The following is a 23,331-nucleotide window of genomic DNA, read 5'->3' as shown; positions in this document are numbered from 1 at the left end:
CACTATATGCCGCTCTCTTGAGTTGTAGAATCTGATCGTGTTGGATTTAATTTATTCCTATCCCCTGACTACGCTATACATCCATACCTCCGGATTTGTTGGAGGCTGATTGGGTGAGTGCGGGCACATAGGGGGGAGTGGTGTGTTCACTCTGGATTTGTGACGGGCAACGCTTGTGTCTATTGGATTACGCTATGTGCCTTTTTGTCCCCTTTCTTTTGACATGTTGGCTGATCATTGAGGCAACCTATTGAAACCCTGGAACATTCAGTTTGACGCTTGCCAAGCTGCTGGATGGTGACTGTTTTTAATTCCCTCTCCTGATTTAAGCCACTGAGCGCTGCTTATCATTTTAAAGTAAAATTATAGTAGGATAACACTTCTTTGCTTCTTTATAAATTGCAACAGTCACTGGTGAACAGCTGCTGCATCAACAAAGTGAAAACAGGACAGTGGGGATACTGTCCATTTTACACTATCCCTGCATTATAAAGAGGATAAAAAGAAGCAATAAAAGAAAGTGAAGAAAACAGGCAATATTAGGGCACTTTTAACTTACCAGAAGGAAGCAGGGACTAACAAACTTCCAGCACAGCCTCCAGTACAGTCCTGGTCTTTTTCCAATCATGTCTTCTATATCATCACTGAAACGACCTACACCTGGTTTGAAAACAAAAAAATAACTATATTCAGGGGCGCCTCTAGCCATTTTGTCACTCTAGGAGAGAAAACCTGTGGCGCCAAACTCCTCCCACCTGTGCCCCCCATGAAAATAATCATACTGCAGCAATTTTTCCCCATAAAATAATCGTAATGCAGTAATCTTTCACCAGAAAATAATCATAATGCAGCAGCATTTCACCAGAAAATAATTGTAATGTGGCAATTTTTCACCAGAAAATAATTATAATGCAGAAATATTTCATCAGAAAATATTTGTAATGTGGGCAGCGTTTCACCAGAAAATAATCCTAATGCAGCAATGTTTCACCAGAAAATAATTGTAAAACAATCTTAATGTGTGAATGCTTCACCATAGAATAATCTATTGTGGCAATCTTTCACCAGAAAATAATCGTAAAGCAGACATTTTTCACCATAAAATAATCGTAATGGGTCAATCTTTTACCAGAAAATAATTGTAATGCAGCAATCTTTCACCAGAAAATAATTGTAATGCAGCATTGTTACACCATAAAAAAATCGCAATGCAGCAATGTTTCACCAGAAAAGAGTCGTAACCCAGCAACCTTTCACTAGAAAATAATCGTAATGTGGTAATGTTTCACCATAAAATTATCGTAATGCGGCAATGTTTCACCATAAAATAATCGTAATGCAGCAATGTTTCACCAGAAAATAATCATAATGTGGCAATCTTTCACCAAAAAATAATCGTAACGCAGCAATGTTTCACCATTAAATAATCGTAATGGGTCAGTCTTACCAGAAAATAATCGTAATGCAGAAATCTTTCACCAGAAAATAATTGTAACGCAGCAATGTTTCACCATAAAATAATTATAATGTGGCAATCTTTCACTAGAAAATAATTGTAACGCAGCAATATTTCACCAGAAAATAATCATAATGCATCAGCAATGTTTCACTAGAAAATAATGTGCACATGTAAAAAAAAAAAGCATATACCGGGGCGCATGCGCGGCGCTCACGAGGCATGACATGTCCTGAGTGAGCTCCGTCGACGGCCAGGAACGAACGACCCTTCTCTATAGCTAGCACGGATGCTTCGACCCCCTACTTGCACCCTGGCCTACATGATATGACACAGAAGGGCAATCGATCTGCAAAAGGCAAGAAAGCACGCTCACAGGGGACTTTGTCAGCAATAATCTCTTCCCGGGCCTCCACGAGGAGTGCTTCCAAGATGGCCTCACGCAACAACTCACCACCCTCGACCAAAACTAAACAGTGCCAGATGGATGGATCCCTGCAAATGCCTCCCCGGGACGTCCAGCAATCTCCCCCTTGGGACAGGCAGGAGCTTCTAGCCGACATAGGCAAAATGCTCAAAACGGAGCTATCCACGGCAGTGAAGGACATCTCGGCCCAACTACACGAGGTAGGCCAGAGCGTAGGAGTCCTCGAGAACCGCATGGATTCTGCGGCAGGCGCACTCACCGATGACAAGAGGCGTATTGCTGATCTCGAAAAACGGGTTGAGGCTGCGGAGTCCAGGCTCGAGGATTACGAAAACCGAGCCAGGCGCTCTAACCTTCGTATTCGCGGCCTCCCCAAATCCTCCCCAGAGATGTGGTGGTTTGATCGCATACACAGAGCTCTGGGAAAACCAAAAACCCCAAACACCCCACGAGATGTTATCTTAAAATTGCATTACAGGGAAATGAAGGAACACACCATGATGGCTGCTAGAGATCTGGAAGATCTGCCCGGGGTTCCATCATCTGTCCACATCTACGCGGACTTATCTCCGGTTACCCTACAAAGGAGAAGGCAGCTCAGACCGATAACTCTATCACTCACCAGCGAAAGAATACGATACCGATGGAACTTCCCGTTTGCCTTGAACTTCACCTTGGGGAATCGCTCCCACTCCATTAAAACCCTGGAGGAGGGTAAGTCCTTGCTTGAAGAGGCTAACATTCGAGTTGAGGTGCCGGAAGCTCTCCCACTGCCGCAGCAGGGTCCTAGGCCTAGGAGAGAGTGGTCTGAGGTGGCCCGCCGGTCTCCTAGCACGTAACTTGATAACTCTAGCCATAACTCTTATCATTCCCCCTTATCCATCGCTTTATGTCCCCAGGCTTGAGCTTCTTATGTGTTGCATTTATGTCCAGGCCTGGTCTGACCACTGAGGCCCACCGTGACGCCCTCCGTTGAGATACTGGCTACGCAACTACCTCGCCCCCGGGCCTTCTTATGCTTCCTACAGTATATAGTTATACTCTCTTTTGACCTAAGGGGCCTAAGCTTCGTGGTTCCTGCCGCCTTTGTGCTTAAAACTGATCGGATGTTTTGCTAAGGTCATCTTATCGGGTTTCCTTAACAAATGTTTTGGGGAGACCTGCATAGTTTGTCTTTTTTACAATGTTTTTAGAAGGCGACATTGGTCACATGCCCTTCATATTTGACTGAAAATTTACGGTGGAGTTATCATAACATTGCCTGTGGCCTTGGGTGGTGGGGGGGATCCCGGGGCGTGCCCGGGTCTGGGGGGGGGCAGGGGGATGGGTCCCGCTCACGGGCGGCGCGTTTCCCCCTGTCCCCCCCCCCTCCCTGCACCCTCTGGCTCCCTGGGCCTGGACCCGCCTCGGGGGCTCTTGTGTGGGGGACGACTGGGGGGATTATCGTTACCTGTGGGTGCTTTGTGGGACTGGAGCTTATTTTTATTTTTCTTGCTCAAATGTGTTTTATCACTGTTCTATTATTATGATGTTAACTGTATTGACCTCTAACTAGAGGCCTTTGGAGCTTCTGCTTGGGTCTGACCGAGGACTCGACACATGCTTTTGGTTCGCATGGAGCTGGCCCAGGGCGGGGGGGGGGGGGTTCTGCCCTGGTTCTGCCCCCCCTCCCTCCCCCTGCTTTGGTGGGCCCTCTCCCGGCGCAAGCCCGCCCTGGTTTTTCGCGAACATTGCTGCTTTTTCTTAGGGCCCGGGTCACATCCACGCTTTTATACTGGGGTCGATGACTCCAAAGTTTGTTATTTTGGGCTCTGTTCCCGGCTGTCAGGCTATGTTGTCCCTCTGAAGAGGCCTTAAGGGGGATCATGTACTGGCTTTACTTCATGTCACTAAGTGACATCCTAGTGCGGCCTGTCCTGCTACAGGCTGCCCTAGAAACTCCCTACTCTCGAATCCAGGGTAATCCCTTATATTTTTTCCCCAATAGGGTTAATTACTTTCTTTCTCACGTGGTCTCACACATTATCTTTAATAGCTTAGCATTACTTTCTCATTATACCAATGGTTCTGACAATTCTGTCACATAATGTTAGGGGGTTCAATGTACCGCAAAAGAGGAAAAAAGCGTTCCTAGACTACCAAAAACATAAACCCGACATAATCTGCTTGCAGGAGACTCACTTCTCTGCATCATCTTTCACTCAATACCTTTCTCGCCATTATTCAAAATCATACTTATCAAATGTCCCTACTAAACGTCGAGGTGTGGCTGTCCTGATCCATAATTCCATCCCACTTGAAATCACAGAATCAGTCATAGATAGTGTTGGGCGAACAGTGTTCGCCACTGTTCGGGTTCTGCAGAACATCACCCTGTTCGGGTGATGTTCGGGTTCGGCCGAACACCTGATGGTGTTCGGCCAAACTGTTCGGCCATATGGCCGAACTAAGAGCGCATGGCCGAACGTTACCCGAACGTTCGGCTAGCACTGTGATTGGCCGAACGGGTCACGTGTAGTGTTGGGCGAACATCTAGATGTTCGGGTTCGGGCCGAACATGGCCGAACTCCGAACATAATGGAAGTCAATGGGGACCCGAACGTTCGTGCTTTGTAAAGCCTCCTTATATGCTACATACCTCAAATTTACAGGGTATGTGCACCTTGGGAGTGGGTACAAGAGGAAAAATTTTTTAGCGAAAAGAGCTTATAGTTTTTGAGAAAATCGATTTTAAAGTTTCAAAGGGAAAACTGTCTTTTAAATGCGGGAAATGTCTGTTTTCTTTGCACAGGTAACATGCTTTTTGTCGGCATGCAGTCATAAATGTAATACATATAAGAGGTTCCAGGAAAAGGGACCGGTAACGCTAACCCAGCAGCAGCACACGTGATGGAACAGGAGGAGGGTGGCGCAGGAGGAGAAGGCCACGCTTTGAGACACAACAACCCAGGCCTTGCATGAGGACAAGAAGCGTGCGGATAGCAATTTGCATTTTGACGCCATGCAGTCATAAATGTAATACAGATGAGAGGTTCAATAAACAGGGACTGGAAACGCTAACCCATCACAGATGTTCATTGTTCATGTTACTTGGTTGGGGTCCGGGAGTGTTGCGTAGTCGTTTCCAATCCAGGATTGATTCATTTTAATTTGAGTCAGACGGTCTGCATTTTCTGTGGAGAGGCGGATACGCCGCCGATCTGTGAAGATGCCTCCGGCAGCACTGAAACAGCGTTCCGACATAACGCTGGCTGCCGGGCAAGCCAGCACCTCTATTGCGTACATTGCCAGTTTGTGCCAGGTGTCTAGCTTCGATACCCAATAGTTGAAGGGTGTAGATGGATTGTTCAACACAGCTACGCCATCTGACATGTAGTCCTTGACCATCTTCTCCAGGCGATCGGTGTTGGAGGTGGATCTGCACGCTTGCTGTTCTGTGTGCTGCTGCATGGGTGTCAGAAAATGTTCCCACTCCAAGGACACTGCCTATACCATTCCCTTTTGGGCACTAGCTGCGGCTTGTGTTGTTTGCTGCCCTCCTGGTCGTCCTGGGTTTGCGGAAGTCAGTCTGTCGGCGTACAACTGGCTAGAGGAGGGGGAGGATGTCAATCTCCTCTCTAAAGTCTCCACAAGGGCCTGCTGGTATTCTTCCATTTTGACCTGTCTGGCTCTTTCTTCAAGCAGTTTTGGAACATTGTGTTTGTACCGTGGATCCAGAAGGGTATAAACCCAGTAATTGGTGTTGTCCAGAATGCGCACAATGCGTGGGTCACGTTCAATGCAGTCCTAGGCCGAAGAGGTCACAGCCTAGGGTCACAAAACCTGTTTATTTGGGCAATTTCAATGGTGGCGAGTCTGATGTACATAAATCGCAGCAATGGCCGTTAGCAACGTCTGAATCTCACGAAATGTCTCATGCAGGTAGAAGACATATTGTTAGACTTGGGCTCCAAAGATGGGTTCCCTACATCTCTGCAAACCAGAGTTACAGGGCTCCAAATTTGGTAAAATCACCCATAGGCTTTCATTGGGCCTCCTATTTACAGTTCCAAAATCTCACATCTTTTCAAAGGGCAATTACTCAGCAGTGGCAAATTTTCTAGCATTGTAGGGACCCTTAGGGGGAACATGACTGGTGAGTTTCGGGCCCCTAGGCCAAAGAGGTCATAGCCTAGGGTCACAAAAACCTGTTTAGTTGGGCTATTTCAATGGTAGTGATGGTGACGTACATAAATCGCAGCAATGGCCGTTAGCAAAGTCTGAATCTCACGAAATGTCTCATGCAGGTAGAAGACATATTGTTAGACTTGGATTCCAAAGATGGGGTCCCTACATCTCTGCAAACCAGAGTTACAGGGGTCCAAAATTGGTAAAATCCCCCATAGGATTTCATTGCCTCCCTATTTCACTTTCCAAAATCTCACATCTTTTCAAAGGGCAATGGCCCAGCAGTACCAAATGTTCTAGCATTGTAGGGACCCTTAGGGGGAACATGACTGGTGAGTTTCGGGCCCCTAGGCCGAAGAGGTCATAGCCTAGGGTCACAAAAACCTGTTTATTTGGGCTATTTCAATGGTAGTGATGGTGGCGTACATAAATCTCAGCCATGGCCGTTAGCAACGTCTGAATCTCACGAAATGTCTCATGCAGGTAGAAGACATATTGTTAGACTTGGATTCCAAAGATGGGGTCCCTACATCTCTGCAAACCAGAGTTACAGGGGTCCAAAATTGGTAAAATCCCCCATAGGATTTCATTGCCTCCCTATTTCACTTTCCAAAATCTCACATCTTTTCAAAGGGCAATGGCTCAGCAGTACCAAATTTTCTAGCATTGTAGGGACCCTTAGGGGGAACATGACTGGTGAGTTTCGGGCCCCTAGGCCGAAGAGGTCATAGCCTAGGGTCACAAAAACCTGTTTATTTGGGCTATTTCAATGGTAGTGATGGTGGCGTACATAAATCTCAGCCATGGCCGTTAACAACGTCTGAATCTCACGAAATGTCTCATGCAGGTAGAAGACATATTGTTAGACTTGGATTCCAAAGATGGGGTCCCTACATCTCTGCAAACCAGAGTTACAGGGGTCCAAAATTGGTAAAATTCCCCATAGGCTTTCATTGGGCCTCCTATTTACCGTTCCAAAATCTCACACCATTTCAAAGGGCAATGGCTCAGCAGTGGCAAAACTCACCAGTCATGATCCCCCTAAGGGTCCCTACAATGCTAGAAAATTTGGTACTGCTGAGCCATTGCCCTTTGAAAAGATGTGAGATTTTGGAAAGTGAAATAGGGAGGCAATGAAATCCTATGGGGGATTTTACCAATTTTGGACCCCTGTAACTCTGGTTTGCAGAGATGTAGGGACCCCATCTTTGGAATCCAAGTCTAACAATATGTCTTCTACCTGCATGAGACATTTCGTGAGATTCAGACGTTGCTAACGGCCATTGCTGCGATTTATGTACGTCACCATCACTACCATTGAAATAGCCCAAATAAACAGGTTTTTGTGACCCTAGGCTATGACCTCTTCGGCCTAGGGGCCCGAAACTCACCAGTCATGTTCCCCCTAAGGGTCCCTACAATGCTAGAAAATTTGGTACTGCTGAGCCATTGCCCTTTGAAAAGATGTGAGATTTTGGAAAGTGAAATAGGGAGGCAATGAAATCCTATGGGGGATTTTACCAATTTTGGACCCCTGTAACTCTGGTTTGCAGAGATGTAGGGACCCCATCTTTGGAATCCAAGTCTAACAATATGTCTTCTACCTGCATGAGACATTTCGTGAGATTCAGACGTTGCTAACGGCCATTGCTGCGATTTATGTACGTCACCATCACTACCATTGAAATAGCCCAAATAAACAGGTTTTTGTGACCCTAGGCTATGACCTCTTTGGCCTAGGGGCCCGAAACTCACCAGTCATGTTCCCCCTAAGGGTCCCTACAATGCTAGAAAATTTGGTACTGCTGAGCCATTGCCCTTTGAAAAGATGTGAGATTTTGGAAAGTGAAATAGGGAGGCAATGAAATCCTATGGGGGATTTTACCAATTTTAGACCCCTGTAACTCTGGTTTGCAGAGATGTAGGGACCCCATCTTTGGAATCCAAGTCTAACAATATGTCTTCTACCTGCATGAGACATTTCGTGAGATTCAGACGTTGCTAACGGCCATTGCTGCGATTTATGTACGTCACCATCACTACCATTGAAATAGCCCAAATAAACAGGTTTTTGTGACCCTAGGCTATGACCTCTTCGGCCTAGGGGCCCGAAACTCACCAGTCATGTTCCCCCTAAGGGTCCCTACAATGCTAGAAAATTTGGTACTGCTGAGCCATTGCCCTTTGAAAAGATGTGAGATTTTGGAAAGTGAAATAGGGAGGCAATGAAATCCTATGGGGGATTTTACCAATTTTGGACCCCTGTAACTCTGGTTTGCAGAGATGTAGGGACCCCATCTTTGGAATCCAAGTCTAACAATATGTCTTCTACCTGCATGAGACATTTCGTGAGATTCAGACTTTGCTAACGGCCATTGCTGCGATTTATGTACGTCACCATCACTACCATTGAAATAGCCCAAATAAACAGGTTTTTGTGACCCTAGGCTATGACCTCTTTGGCCTAGGGGCCCGAAACTCACCAGTCATGTTCCCCCTAAGGGTCCCTACAATGCTAGAAAATTTGCCACTGCTGAGTAATTGCCCTTTGAAAAGATGTGAGATTTTGGAACTGTAAATAGGAGGCCCAATGAAAGCCTATGGGTGATTTTACCAAATTTGGAGCCCTGTAACTCTGGTTTGCAGAGATGTAGGGAACCCATCTTTGGAGCCCAAGTCTAACAATATGTCTTCTACCTGCATGAGACATTTCGTGAGATTCAGACGTTGCTAACGGCCATTGCTGCGATTTATGTACGTCAGACTCGCCACCATTGAAATTGCCCAAATAAACTGGTTTTGTGACCCTAGGCTATGACCTCTTTGGCCTAGGACTGCATTGAACGCGACCCACGCATTGTGCGCATTCTGGACAACACCAATTACTGGGTTTATACCCTTCTGGATCCACGGTACAAACACAATGTTCCAAAACTGCTTGAAGAAAGAGCCAGACAGGTCAAAATGGAAGAATACCAGCAGGCCCTTGTGGAGACTTTAGAGAGGAGATTGACATCCTCCCACTCCTCTAGCCAGTTGTACGCCGACAGACTGACTTCCGCAAACCCAGGACGACCAGGAGGGCAGCAAACAACACAAGCCGCAGCTAGTGCCCAAAAGGGAATGGTATCGGCAGTGTCCTTGGAGTGGGAAAATTTTCTGACACCCATGCAGCAGCACACAGAACAGCAAGCGTGCAGATCCACCTCCAACACCGATCGCCTGGAGAAGATGATCAAGGACTACATGTCAGATGGCGTAGCTGTGTTGAACAATCCATCTGCACCCTTCAACTATTGGGTATCGAAGCTAGACACCTGGCACAAACTGGCAATGTACGCAATAGAGGTGCTGGCTTGCCCGGCAGCCAGCGTTATGTCGGAACGCTGTTTCAGTGCTGCCGGAGGCATCGTCACAGATCGGCGGCGTATCCGCCTCTCCACAGAAAATGCAGACCGTCTGACTCAAATTAAAATGAATCAATCCTGGATTGGAAACGACTACGCAACACTCCCGGACCCCAACCAAGTAACATGAACAATGAACATCTGTGATGGGTTAGCGTTTCCGGTCCCTGTTTATTGAACCTCTCATCTGTATTACATTTATGACTGCATGGCGACAAAATGCAAATTGCTATCCGCACGCTTCTTGTCCTCATGCAAGGCCTGGGTTGTTGTGTCTCAAAGCGTGGCCTTCTCCTCCTGCGCCACCCTCCTCCTGTTCCATCACGTGTGCTGCTGCTGGGTTAGCGTTACCGGTCCCTTTTCCTGGAACCTCTTATATGTATTACATTCATGACTGCATGGCGACAAAATGCAAATTGCTATCCGCACGCTTCTTGTCCTCATGCAAGGCCTGGGTTGTTGTGTCTCAAAGCGTGGCCTTCTCCTCCTGCGCCACCCTCCTCCTGTTCCATCACGTGTGCTGCTGCTGGGTTAGCGTTACCGGTCCCTTTTCCTGGAACCTCTTATATGTATTACATTTATGACTGCATGCCGACAAAAAGCATGTTACCTGTGCAAAGAAAACAGACATTTCCCGCATTTAAAAGACAGTTTTCCCTTTGAAACTTTAAAATCGATTTTCTCAAAAACTATAAGCTCTTTTTGCTAAATTTTTTTTCCTCTTGTACCCACTCCCAAGGTGCACATACCCTGTAAATTTGGGGTATGTAGCATGTAAGGAGGCTTTACAAAGCACGAAAGTTCGGGTCCCCATTGACTTCCATTATGTTCGGAGTTCGGGTCGAACACCCGAACATCGTGGCCATGTTCGGCCTGTTCGGCCCGAACCCGAACATCTAGATGTTCGCCCAACACTAGTCATAGATAAAGAAGGCAGATTTATTATGTTAAAAGCTATCCTCCATGAACAACAATTATGTCTTATTTATAGCTATTCCCCTCCTGAGTTATCCTTCAGAACCTTTCAGCTCATCCTCAACAAAATTGATCTATCTTTTAATACACGAATAGTCTGGTGAGGAGATTTCAATCTAACCCTAAATGACTCACTTGATAAATTCAATAAGACAAGACAAAGACAAATAACATTTATATCGCGCTTTTCTCCTGGCGGACTCAAAGCGCCAGAGCAGCAGCCACTAGGACGCGCTCTATAGGCAGTAGCAGTGTTAGGGAGACTTGCCAAAGGTCTCCTACTAAATAGGTGCTGGCTTACTGAACAGGCAGAGCCGAGATTCGAACCCTGGTCTCCCATGTCAGAGGCAGAGCCCTTAACCATTACACCGTCCAGCCACCGCATACATCACCTGATAAACTTTTAAAATCTCAGAGGGCTTCTTTGAATTCATCCCTTCATGCAGCATCCCTAGCTGACTCTTGGAGAGAGCTCTATGCTAGCAAACGAGGGTATACTTACTTCTCCCCACCTCACGGTTACTATTTCAAGATAGATCACATTATTGTTTCAAACACCCTAATCAGAGCCCTTCTTTTTCTTAGACACATTCATGCCGCATGGTCGCTTGGGATTGACTTGAACTCTTCTCTGAAACTTCTCTTAAACTCCAACGCACTTGGAGACTAGACAAATCTTTATTACTGGATCCCACAATTGCATCAGATATTGCTGAAAAAATACAGTTCTACTTCTCTGAAAACGACTCAGAGGAAGTTTCCCCTCTCACCTGCTGGCTAGTCCACAAGGTGGTGATCAGGGGCAATCTAATTAAAGCAGCTAAAACTCGGCACCGCAAAAATACTGAGTCACAAGCTAATCTAGAGCAAAGGCTACATAGACTCATATTATTAAATCAGCAATCCCCTAGTAGATTTCTTTCTAAACAAATCTCAGACCTTCGGCTCCAATTCTATCATTGGACATCATTCTATCCAGGCACGTAGAGAAAGCTCTTATCTGGACCGAAGCACGCTAATATAAATATATAAATAAACCTGATGCTTGGCTAGCTAGAAAATTAAGACAACAGGAAAGGATTAACGCCATTCATAAGATTCAACTAAGTAACGGGCAAATCACTAGTGATCCCTCCAAAATTTACCAAACCTTTCACTCTTTTTATTCTAAGCTATACAATCAGCCTGATAGTGATCATTTGCTAGAAACCACAAAATATCTAAGACAGAGCACCCTCCCTAAATTGATTACGACAGCTATCAAGTCCCTTAACGCTAAAATCTCTGAAGAAGAAGTCTTTGAAACCATTAAATTTCTCAAGAAGGGTAAGGCCCCCGGTCCGGATGGCTACACCTCGACTTACTATAAAAAATGTAAGGACCTATTAGTAACCCCATTAACCAAATCTTTAAACTTCCTAGCTAAATCATCTCATAAACCCCCACCTGAATTTTTAGAAGCTAAAATTACTCTTATCCCCAAGCCAGGCAAAGATTCCTTACAAGCTAAAAATTACAGGCCTATATCATTGCTAAATCAAGATTACAAAATACTAACTGCAATTATGGCCACTCGCCTTAATAAACTTCTGCCTGGACTGGTAAAGAAGGATCAGGTGGAGTTCATACCAAATCATCAGGCCTCTGATAATATCAGACGTACACTATTGCTAATCCAACATGCCAATATTCACAAAAAACCTCTAGTTGTTCTCAGCATAGACGTTGAAAAAGCCTTTGACAGCCTCACCTGGTCCTTCCTCTTAGCGACGGCTAGAACACTAGGCATCTCAGGCACTTTTCACAACTTGATTGAACAATTATATTCCCAACCCTCTGCAACAGTGGTGCTCAGCAGAGCTCGAATATTCGAGTAGCTCGAATATTCGAGCTCTTTTCCAGCTATTCGAGCTCGGTATTCGAGCTCCGAATAGCTGTAGCTATTCGAATGGGCTATTCGAGTACACTCGAATAGCCCATTCACTATTCGAGCTATTCGAGCAAAACGGCGCTATTCGAGCTCGGTACCGAGCTCGAATAGCGTCATAGCCCAGATTGATGTCCTTAGAGCCAATTAGAGGGCTCCCAAGCCCTCTGACGGCAGCCAATCACAGAGGGGGACCCTGGCCAGCCCCTACCCTATAAATAGCGGCCGCCATGTTCCGTTTCTCCGTGCTTGCCTGAGACTTGTACAGAGAGAGAGTTGCTCCTTTGTGCTTTGGCTTAGCAAGAGCTCTATTGTGGTCATTTACCTAGCGTTTTTGCTCACATACACCTCCTATACACACCTATATTGTTGTTAGTTAGTTAGACATTGTATTTTAGTTAGTAGCTTTTGTGTTACATAGAGACAGGCCAGCTGCTGCAGGCTTACAGCTTTAGGCCTCAGGGCCTTGCCTGTGTGGGCAGCTGTCCTCCTGTCCTCTGTTTATTTCTCTCTATTCTATACCAGTATTTCTGCTGTCCTTTACTACTGATTGTATTAGTATTGTAGTTATATACTGTAACTGTACTAGGACACTCACTGTCACTGTTCATAGGCTACTAGCTGCTCCTGCGTGTGTGCACTCACTTTCTGTGTACACACTACACACACTCTATTTCCTTCTGATAACTGATTGATTATTGTAATTGATTATTGTAATTAGTTAGTTGTACTTACTGTTACTACTTACTGTACTAGGAGTCTAGGACACTCAGTCACTGTTCATAGGCTACTAGCTCCTGCGTGTGTGCACTCACTGTCTGTGTACACACTACACACACTCTATTTCCTTCTGATAACTGATTGATTATTGTAATTAGTTAGTTGTACTTACTGTTACTACTTACTGTACTAGGAGTCTAGGACACTCAGTCACTGTTCATAGGCTACTAGCTCCTGCGTGTGTGCACTCACTGCCTGTGTACACACTACACACACTCTATTTCCTTCTGATAACTGATTGATTATTGTAATTAGTTAGTTGTTTGTACTTACTGTTACTACTTACTCTTACTGTACTAGGAGTCTAGGACACTCAGTCACTGTTCATAGGCTACTAGCTCCTGCGTGTGTGCACTCACTGTCTGTGTACACACACTACACACACTCTATTTCCTTCTGATAACTGATTGCTTATTGTAATTAGTTAGTTGTACTTACTGTTACTACTTACTCTTACTGTACTAGGAGTCTAGGACACTCAGTCACTGTTCATAGTCTACTAGCTCCTGCGTGTGTGCACTCACTGTCTGTGTACACACACTACACACACTCTATTTCCTTCTGATAACTGATTGATTATTGTAATTAGTTAGTTGTTTGTATTTACTGTTACTACTTACTCTTACTGTACTAGGAGTCTAGGACACTCAGTCACTGTTCATAGGCTACTAGCTCCTGCGTGTGTGCACTCACTTTCTGTGTACACACTACACACACTCTATTTCCTTCTGATAACTGATTGATTATTGTAATTGATTATTGTAATTAGTTAGTTGTACTTACTGTTACTACTTACTGTACTAGGAGTCTAGGACACTCAGTCACTGTTCATAGGCTACTAGCTCCTGCGTGTGTGCACTCACTGTCTGTGTACACACACTACACACACTCTATTTCCTTCTGATAACTGATTGCTTATTGTAATTAGTTAGTTGTTTGTACTTACTGTTACTACTTACTCTTACTGTACTAGGAGTCTAGGACACTCAGTCACTGTTCATAGGCTACTAGCTCCTGCGTGTGTGCACTCACTGTCTGTGTACACACACTACACACACTCTATTTCCTTCTGATAACTGATTGCTTATTGTAATTAGTTAGTTGTACTTACTGTTACTACTTACTCTTACTGTACTAGGAGTCTAGGACACTCAGTCACTGTTCATAGTCTACTAGCTCCTGCGTGTGTGCACTCACTGTCTGTGTACACACACTACACACACTCTATTTCCTTCTGATAACTGATTGATTATTGTAATTAGTTAGTTGTTTGTATTTACTGTTACTACTTACTCTTACTGTACTAGGAGTCTAGGACACTCAGTCACTGTTCATAGGCTACTAGCTCCTGCGTGTGTGCACTCACTTTCTGTGTACACACTACACACACTCTATTTCCTTCTGATAACTGATTGATTATTGTAATTGATTATTGTAATTAGTTAGTTGTACTTACTGTTACTACTTACTGTACTAGGAGTCTAGGACACTCAGTCACTGTTCATAGGCTACTAGCTCCTGCGTGTGTGCACTCACTGTCTGTGTACACACACTACACACACTCTATTTCCTTCTGATAACTGATTGCTTATTGTAATTAGTTAGTTGTACTTACTGTTACTACTTACTCTTACTGTACTAGGAGTCTAGGACACTCAGTCACTGTTCATAGTCTACTAGCTCCTGCGTGTGTGCACTCACTGTCTGTGTACACACACTACACACACTCTATTTCCTTCTGATAACTGATTGATTATTGTAATTAGTTAGTTGTTTGTACTTACTGTTACTACTTACTCTTACTGTACTAGGAGTCTAGGACACTCAGTCACTGTTCATAGGCTACTAGCTCCTGCGTGTGTGCACTCACTTTCTGTGTACACACTACACACACTTTATTTCCTTCTGATAACTGATTGATTATTGTAATTAGTTAGTTGTACTTACTGTTACTACTTACTGTACTAGGAGTCTAGGACACTCAGTCACTGTTCATAGGCTACTAGCTCCTGCGTGTGTGCACTCACTGTCTGTGTACACACTACACACACTCTATTTCCTTCTGATAACTGATTGATTATTGTAATTAGTTAGTTGTACTTACTGTTACTACTTACTCTTACTGTACTAGGAGTCTAGGACACTCAGTCACTGTTCATAGGCTACTAGCTCCTGCGTGTGTGCACTCACTGTCTGTGTACACACACTACACACACTCTATTTCCTTCTGATAACTGATTGATTATTGTAATTAGTTAGTTGTACTTACTGACTGTTACTACTTACTTACTTACTGTACTAGGGACACTCACTCAGTCACTGTTCATAGGCTAGCTCCTGCGCGTGTTTGCGCGTGCGTGCACTCACTGTCTGTAGTGTACACACACTAAATTTACTTGTGATTACTACTGATTATTGTAACTGCTAGTTGTACTTCCTGACTGTTACTACTTACTTACTGTACTAGGGACACTCACTCAGTCACCTCACCCACCAACCCACTCCATTAAAGTACCCCACTTTTCACCCGCCCTTTTAAAAAACTTTTGTCTATACGCCCAAAACATTGAAGATGTCTGGAAGTGGCAGCCAGCGCGGTTTGGGCAAGGGGAAGGGCAGCAAGGGAATCAGGAGGAGAGGGAGCAGCATTGTGGCAGGCCGCGGCCGCGCCACCATGCACAGTTCCGCAGCAGCAGCAGCAGCGTCAGTGGCTAACATTCCTCCCATAGCCACTGGCCGTGGACGCCTTGGGCGCCGCCCAGCAGGAGCATCTGCAACTCACGCTGCAGAGACACAGCAGCAGCAGCGTGTAGCACCTGCTCCGATTTTCCTCCAGCCGGGTCGGAAACGTCCCATTGAGGAAAAGCATGCAGACACTGTGGTGCAACTCATGACGGAGGATGAGCAGCCCGCCATCAGCTCTGCATCCGAGGCCTCCACCCTCACCACCACCACCACCACCACCCCTGTTCGCAGCAGCCGCCCAGCAGGGTCTGGGGAGGAGGCCAGTTCACCGTCACAAGTTGGCGACCTGTCACTCAGCAGTATTTTTACCCCAGGCACCATCAGGGTATTGTCTGCTGTTGTTGGCGATTTTGAGGAGGAGATGCTGATGGGCACTTTGGGGGATGAGGGATTGGACAGCAAGACTGTGGCGACAGTCAAGCAGCCCATCCATGCATCAGGAGAGGAGTTTGGGGGGTCATCATCCCAGCAGGACATGTTTCAGGAGGGGGAGGATGATGATGACCCGGTGACAGACAGAGACTGGGTGCCACCACCTCCAGGGGATGTCGTCCTCAGCAGCTCTGAGGAGGAGGAGGAGGATGCTCTTGTGGGCCTTGCAAGGAGGCACATCATTGCAAGCATTGGCAGCAGTAGGCAGGTCCCACAGCCTGCTGGTGTCTCAGGCTCAGCAGCAGCAGCAGCAGCATCTGCCAGTACCACCACCAGCCGCACCCAAGCCCCCCAAGCCCCCCCCCCCCCCAACCACCACAGGGAGACAGGCAGCAGCGCTTCCATGCCGTAGGGGGATGTTTCTGTCACCAATCTGGCGATATTTCACCATGCCCACTGTGTACAGCAAGTACGCCACTTGCAACCACTGTCAGCGGAAGTTGAGCAGAGGTGCAGACCCCTTAAAGTTCAGCACCAGCTCGCTCATCAACCACCTTGCTGCGAAACATTTCCACCAGCATGAGGAGTTCCAGAGGCTGAAGGCATCTGGTGCTGGCAGTGGCACCACACCCATCACTGCACAGCCTTCAGCAGCAGCAGCAACAGCAGCCACCCGCCCTCCTGCTCCTCCAGCAGCACCAGCAGGAGTGCGGAAACGCACTGCTCCTCCCCCCTCTGCAACTCCTGCCGCCGACACTGAGGCCTGTTCTGGCAGCCAGTCCTCAGTGGCCTCCTCCGCTGTGTCTGCTGATTCCCGTGCCAGCAAAAGGCCACGCCAGAGCCTTTTGAGCGAGTCCTTCCAGGGGGTGGTTAGGGCTCTGCCTCCCAGCAGCCGTCGCGTGCGGCAGCTGAACGGCTTGCTGGCACGGGCCATGTGCTCCCAACTCCTGCTGTACACGCTCGTGCAGGAGGGGAGCGACATTCGTGCGCTGCTTGCTTGCGCAGCCCCAGACTGGCAGCTCCCCAGCAGACACTTTTTCTCCCGCAAGGCCATTCCTGCACTGCACCGCTTTGTGATGGCCAATGTGGAGTGAGGGCTGGAGCACGCGGTTGGTGAAAGGGTCCACGTCACCATGGACTCCTGGAGCAGCCGCTTCGGGACAGGCCGCTACCTGTCCTTCACTGTCCACTGGGTCAGCTTGGTGGAAGGGGGTGAGGATGGGAGAGCAGCAGCGGGCACAGCAGCAGCAGCAACACAGTGGGTGGTGCCACCCCGCAGGGTCAGGGGAACTGCAGCAGGTTCCTCCGATCCTCTGCCATCCTCCGGCACACCTGGCCAAACCCCCCGCCTCAGCAGCAGCGTGAAGGCCCGCCACTGCCAAGCGCTGCTGCACTTGGTCAGCCTTGGGAAGACCAAGCTGACGGCAACCCATGTGTTGGCCAAACTCCAGGAGCAGGAGAGGATTTGGCTGACCCCCAGAGGCCTCAGAGTCGGAGAGGTGGTGGCCGACAATGGGGCCAATCTGGTTGCCGCAATAGACAGGGGAAACCTGACCCACATCCCCTGTCTTGCCCACGTGCTGAACCTGGTGGTGCAGAAGTTCTTGCGCACCTACCAGGGGATGGGCGAACTGCTGGAAACGGCAAGGAACGTTGTGCGTCACTTCCGGCGCTCGGCTGCAGCCTGTGCGAGCCTGGAAGACGTGCAAAAGGAGCTGGATCTGCCACGCCATCGGCTGATCCTTGACGTTCCGACTCGCTGGAACTCCACCCTGGCGATGTTGGAGCGTCTGGTTGAACAGAAGCACGCTGTCAACCAGTACCTTGCCCTGGCCACTGTTTCCGCCGCTCAGAGAAGGGACAAGACCAGCAACATCCCGTCCATCGTCCCCGATGATGACTGGAGGCACATGCAGCAGGTGTGCTTAGTGCTGGCTCCCTTTCTGCAGGCCACTAACATGGTGAGCAGGGACCATGCTATGGTCTGCGAGTGGGTGCCCCTGGTTTGTCTGCTGAACAGGGCCCTCGATGCTTTGCTGGAACAGGGAGCGGCAGCCTTGGACCAGCAGGAGCGGCAAGCAGCTGCACAGTCCACCTCTGAGGGGGAGGAGGAGGAGGACTTGGTGGAGGTCCCTGACCTTGCTGGTGATGAGGGGGAGCAGCACAGTGCAGCTGAGTTGGTGCGGGGGTGGAGAGAGGATGAGGCTGACGAGGCAGAGGAGGAGGATGAGGACAGCAGCACTGCCGTCGATGTGCCAGCAGACGTGGCCCGCCTCTTCCCAATGGCAGCGCACATGCTGACGTGCCTGCGCAGAGACCCCAGGGTGATCCAGATGAGGCAGAGGGAGGACATCTGGATCAGCATGATGTTGAACCCACGCCTCAAGGGGAAGTTGAGCCAGTTCCTGCCGCCTGCAGGAGGAGACCCAGCGCAACAAATAAGGAGCTTGCAGCAGGCCCTTGTTGAGCGCTTGGAGGAAGCCTTCCCCCAGCCTTCCACCCCCACTGTCCAGCAGCCAGCACAGAGGCAGCAGCAGGTGCCTGCATCCAGCAGCAAGCGCCCCACAGACCTGCTGTCTCTCAGCCATGAGCTCTACAGGACTGTAGAGGCTCCGGCAGCAGTGACTAGAGAGGAGGTGCATGCAGCAGCATCCTCCACCGGTCACAGCCAGCGCCTGACCCGCATGGTGGCTGACTACATGGGGTCCTACAGCGGGCTTGACAGCGATGCCCCTGTTGATCCCATGGAGTATTGGGTCAAGCGCCTGGAGATCTGGAGCGAGCTGGCGCAGTACGCCCTGGAAGTGCTGTCCTGCCCCCCTTCCAGCGTGCTGTCCGAGCGCTGCTTCAGTGCAGCTGGTGGTGTGGTCACCGAGAAACGCTCACGTCTGTCTCACAAGTCTGTGGACAGACTGACGTTTCTCAAGATGAACCAGGCGTGGGTGGAAGGCGAGTTCCTGGCCCCTGTTGTCGGCGAGAGGGGGACATGAACTGGCTAAGAACCATCGTTAATGTGCCTTACCACCCTTTACCACCTCCTGGCTCCTGCTCACTAAGCCAGCCTGGTTCACTTTGACTATTACGTCGCCTGCAGCCACACATTTTACACCTACAGTGGGCTGCTGTGTACTGCCCTTCTGCTGTCTGTCTGTGTTTCCCACTGCCAGGGTACACAGATTTACCTTCTGCTGCCACTCTGCCACCAGCTATTACGTCAAACAATAGCTATATATCTGTGTAATTTGTTTTACAAACAAAACCAAAAAACCATTAAAAAAAAAATAAGGTTTAATTTTTCTGAGGTGCCCGGGTTGAAAACTGTGTTGTCCCAGTTGTGTATTGGACACGATGTGGGCTGCACGACCGCTGTCTGGGACCTCCTGTTGTGTTCATTTACGGCCTGGTATCACCGCTAGGTACCAGGGCTATTATGTCACGCTGCCTGCCTGCTGCCACACTCACACTACTCCTCCATTCCTCCTGCTGCTGCTGTCTGTCTGTGTTTCCCACTGCCAGGGTACACAGAATTACCTTCTGCTGCCAGTCTGCCACCAGCTAGTACGTCAAACAATAGCTGCACACATAATTACTCCTCCATTCCTCCTGCTGCTGCTGCTGTCTGTCTGTCTGTGTTTCCCACTGCCAGGGTACACAGATTTACCTTCTGCTGCCACTCTGCCACCAGCTATTACGTCAAACAATAGCTATATATCTGTGTAATTTGTTTTACAAACAAAACCAAAAAACCATTAAAAAAAAAAAAGGTTTAATTTTTCTGAGGTGCCCGGGTTGAAAACTGTGTTGTCCCAGTTGTGTATTGGACACGATGTGGGCTGCACGACCGCTGTCTGGGACCTCCTGTTGTGTTCATTTACGGCCTGGTATCACCGCTAGGTACCAGGGCTATTATGTCACGCTGCCTGCCTGCTGCCACACTCACACTACTCCTCCATTCCTCCTGCTGCTGCTGTCTGTCTGTGTTTCCCACTGCCAGGGTACACAGAATTACCTTCTGCTGCCAGTCTGCCACCAGCTAGTACGTCAAACAATAGCTGCACACATATTTACTCCTCCATTCCTCCTGCTGCTGCTGCTGTCTGTCTGTCTGTGTTTCCCACTGCCAGGGTACACAGATTTACCTTCTGCTGCCACTCTGCCACCAGCTATTACGTCAAAAAATAGCTATATCTGTGTAATTTGTTGTAAAAACAAAACAAAAAAAACCAAAAAAAAAAAAAAGGTTTAATTTTTCTGAGGTGCCCGGGTTGAAAACTGTGTTGTCCCAGTTGTGTATTGGACACAATGTGGGCTGCACGACCGCTGTCTGGGACCTCCTGCCTGCTGTGTTTATTTACAGCCCTGGTATCACCGCTAGGTACCAGGGCTATTATGTCATGCTGCCTGCCTCATTGACTGCCTGCTGCCACACACTCATCCTCCTCCTCCTGCTGCTGAATTTACCTCCTGCTGTCTGTGTGTTTCCACTGCCAGGGAGCACATACAATGGCGCTTCCAACATGCGTGCGCCACCAGCTATTTGTTACGCTCAAAAATAGCTGCATTTCTTTAAAAAAAAAATTTGAAAAGAGAAATAAGTGAAGAAGAAGATGATATAGAAGAAGATGAAGAAGATGAAGAAGAAGAAGATGATGAAGAAGAAGAAGAAGAAGAAGAAGAAGAAGAAGAAGAAGAAGAAGAAGAAGGAGAAGAAGATGAAGAAGAAGAAGATGAAGAAGATGAAGAAGATGAAGAAGATGAAGATGAAGAAGATGAAGAAGAAGAAGATGAAGAAGAAGAAGATGAAGAAGAAGAAGATGAAGATGATGAAGAAGAAGAAGATGAAGAAGATGAAGATGAAGAAGATGAAGAAGAAGAAGATGATGATGAAGAAGAAGAAGATGAAGAAGAAGAAGAAGAAGAAGATGAAGATGAAGAAGAAGATGAAGAAGATGAAGAAGATGAAGAAGAAGAAGATGAAGAAGATGAAGAAGAAGATGAAGAAGATGAAGAAGATGAAGAAGAAGAAGATGAAGAAGAAGAAGAAGATGAAGAAGATGAAGAAGATGAAGATGAAGAAGATGAAGAAGATGAAGAAGAAGAAGATGAAGAAGATGAAGAAGATGAAGAAGAAGATGAAGAAGATGAAGAAGAAGATGAAGAAGATGAAGAAAAAGAAGATGAAGAAGAAGAAGATGATGATGAAGAAGATGAAGAAGAAGAAGAAGACAATATAAAAGAAGAAGAAGATATAGAAGAAGATATAGAAGAAGAAGATATAGAAGAAGAAGATATAGAAGAAGAAGAAGAAGAAGATATAGAAGATAAAGAAGAAGAAGAAGAAGTATATACAGTACTGAACAAATTTCTGGACACAACTTCTCTTTTCAACTTTTTTTTTTTTAGATGGTAAGATACCCACTAGCAGGCAACTGATCTCTAAATACATCCCACCTTCAGAGTACTTTAGGCTCTACCAGATATTACACTATTTGCGTACCTTCTCATCCCATAGGGTAGATAACCCCTTCACACATCTGCTAATGTGTCATGGTAGTCTAAAACATTGTGCATACATTAAAGGATACTTTGCTGAATCACTTTTTCAGGGTTGTCTCTATATACACAGCACCCAAAGTCTCCCCTGATATCCTTTAAAGACTTTGCATGTCGGATCTTTAAACAACATGATGAATAAGCACATTGTTCCCTACCTTACTACGCCCAGGGCCGTGCCTGGGCGGGTGCTGTGGGTGCATTTCACCCAGGCACCTCTCTCTGACAGGCGCCGCCCAGCCGCCGCTCACCCCCTCTGGCCACCGCTCACCCCCTCTAGCCGCTGCTCCCTCCTTCCATCTAGTGCGGGTGCTAGGACGCCGCTCACCCCCTCTAGCCGCATCAGACCTCGATCAGGCGGCGAATAGTGGGGGCGCTAGGACCTAGCACACCGCACTGATATGCGGAAGTGACATCACTTCCGCATATAGAGCGGGTGCGTCCGGCACCCGCTCTTACTGGTCGGGTCGCCCGCTGATTGAGTTCTGACTAACTGCAAGGTGAGGGGGGAGCAGCGGCTAGAGGGGGGGGTCCCTGTCACTCACTGCCTAAATGGGGGTCCCTGTCTGTCTCTCACTACCTAAACGGGGGTCCCTGTCACTCACTGCCTAAACAGGGGTCCCTGTCACTCTCTGCCTAAACGGGGGTCATTGTCACTCTCTGCCTAAACGGGGTCCCTGTCACTCACTGCCTAAACGGGGCTCCCTGTCTCTCACTGCCTAAACGGGGGTCCCTGTCACTCACTGCCTAAACGGGGGTCCCTGTCACTCACTGCCTAAACGGGGGTCCCTGTCTCTCATTACCTAAACGGGAGTCCCTGTCACTCACTACCTAAACGGGGGTCCCTGTCACTCACTACATAAACTGGGGTCCCTGTCTCTCACTGCCTAAATGGCGGTCCCTGTTTCTCACCACCTAAACGGGGGTCCCTGTCACTCACTACCTAAACGGGGGTCCCTGTTTCTCACTACCTAAATGGGGGTCCCTGTCTCTCACTGCCTAAACGGGGGTCCCTGTCTCTCACTACCTAAACGGGGGTCCCTGTCACTCACTACCTAAATGGGAGTCCCTGTCACTCACTACATAAACTGGGGTCCCTGTCACTCACTACATAAACTGGGGTCCCTGTCTCTCACTGCCTAAACGGGGGTCCCTGTCACTCACTACCTAAACGGGGGTCCCTGTCTCTCACTACCTAAATGGGGGTCCCTGTCTCTCACTACCTAAACGGGGGTCTCTGTCTCTCACTGCCTAAAATGGGGTCCCTGTCTCTCACTGCCTAAACGGAGGTCCCTGTCTCTCACTGCCTAAACGGGAGTCCCTGTCTCTCACTGCCTAAATGGGGGTCCCTGTCATTCACTACCTAAAAGGGAGTCCCTGTCACTCACTACATAAACTGGGGTCCCTGTCTCTCACTGCCTAAACGGGGGTCCCTGTCTCTCACTGCCTAAATGGGGGTCCCTGTCACTCACTACCTAAACGGGGGTCCCTGTCACTCACTGCCTAAACGGGGGTCCCTGTC

At 47.8% G+C, this 23,331-nt stretch overlaps 1 protein-coding gene across 2 annotated transcripts in view; it reads right to left on the bottom strand.

Annotated features, from left to right (window-relative positions):
* SLC6A3 (solute carrier family 6 member 3) overlaps positions 1–23,331 on the bottom strand; it is a 175,229-nt gene that overhangs the window by 24,969 nt on the left and 126,929 nt on the right. For both annotated transcript variants that reach the window (XM_068236716.1, XM_068236717.1), the window contains exon 12: positions 560–660. In XM_068236716.1, the coding sequence (XP_068092817.1) occupies positions 560–660 (101 nt within the window). The remainder of the gene's footprint in view (positions 1–559; positions 661–23,331) is intronic.

The sequence above is a fragment of the Hyperolius riggenbachi genome, chromosome 5 (assembly GCF_040937935.1).
Source record: "Hyperolius riggenbachi isolate aHypRig1 chromosome 5, aHypRig1.pri, whole genome shotgun sequence".
In the NCBI taxonomy this organism is placed as follows: Eukaryota; Metazoa; Chordata; class Amphibia; order Anura; family Hyperoliidae; genus Hyperolius; species Hyperolius riggenbachi.
This window is presented reverse-complemented; position numbering and strand designations above follow the sequence as displayed.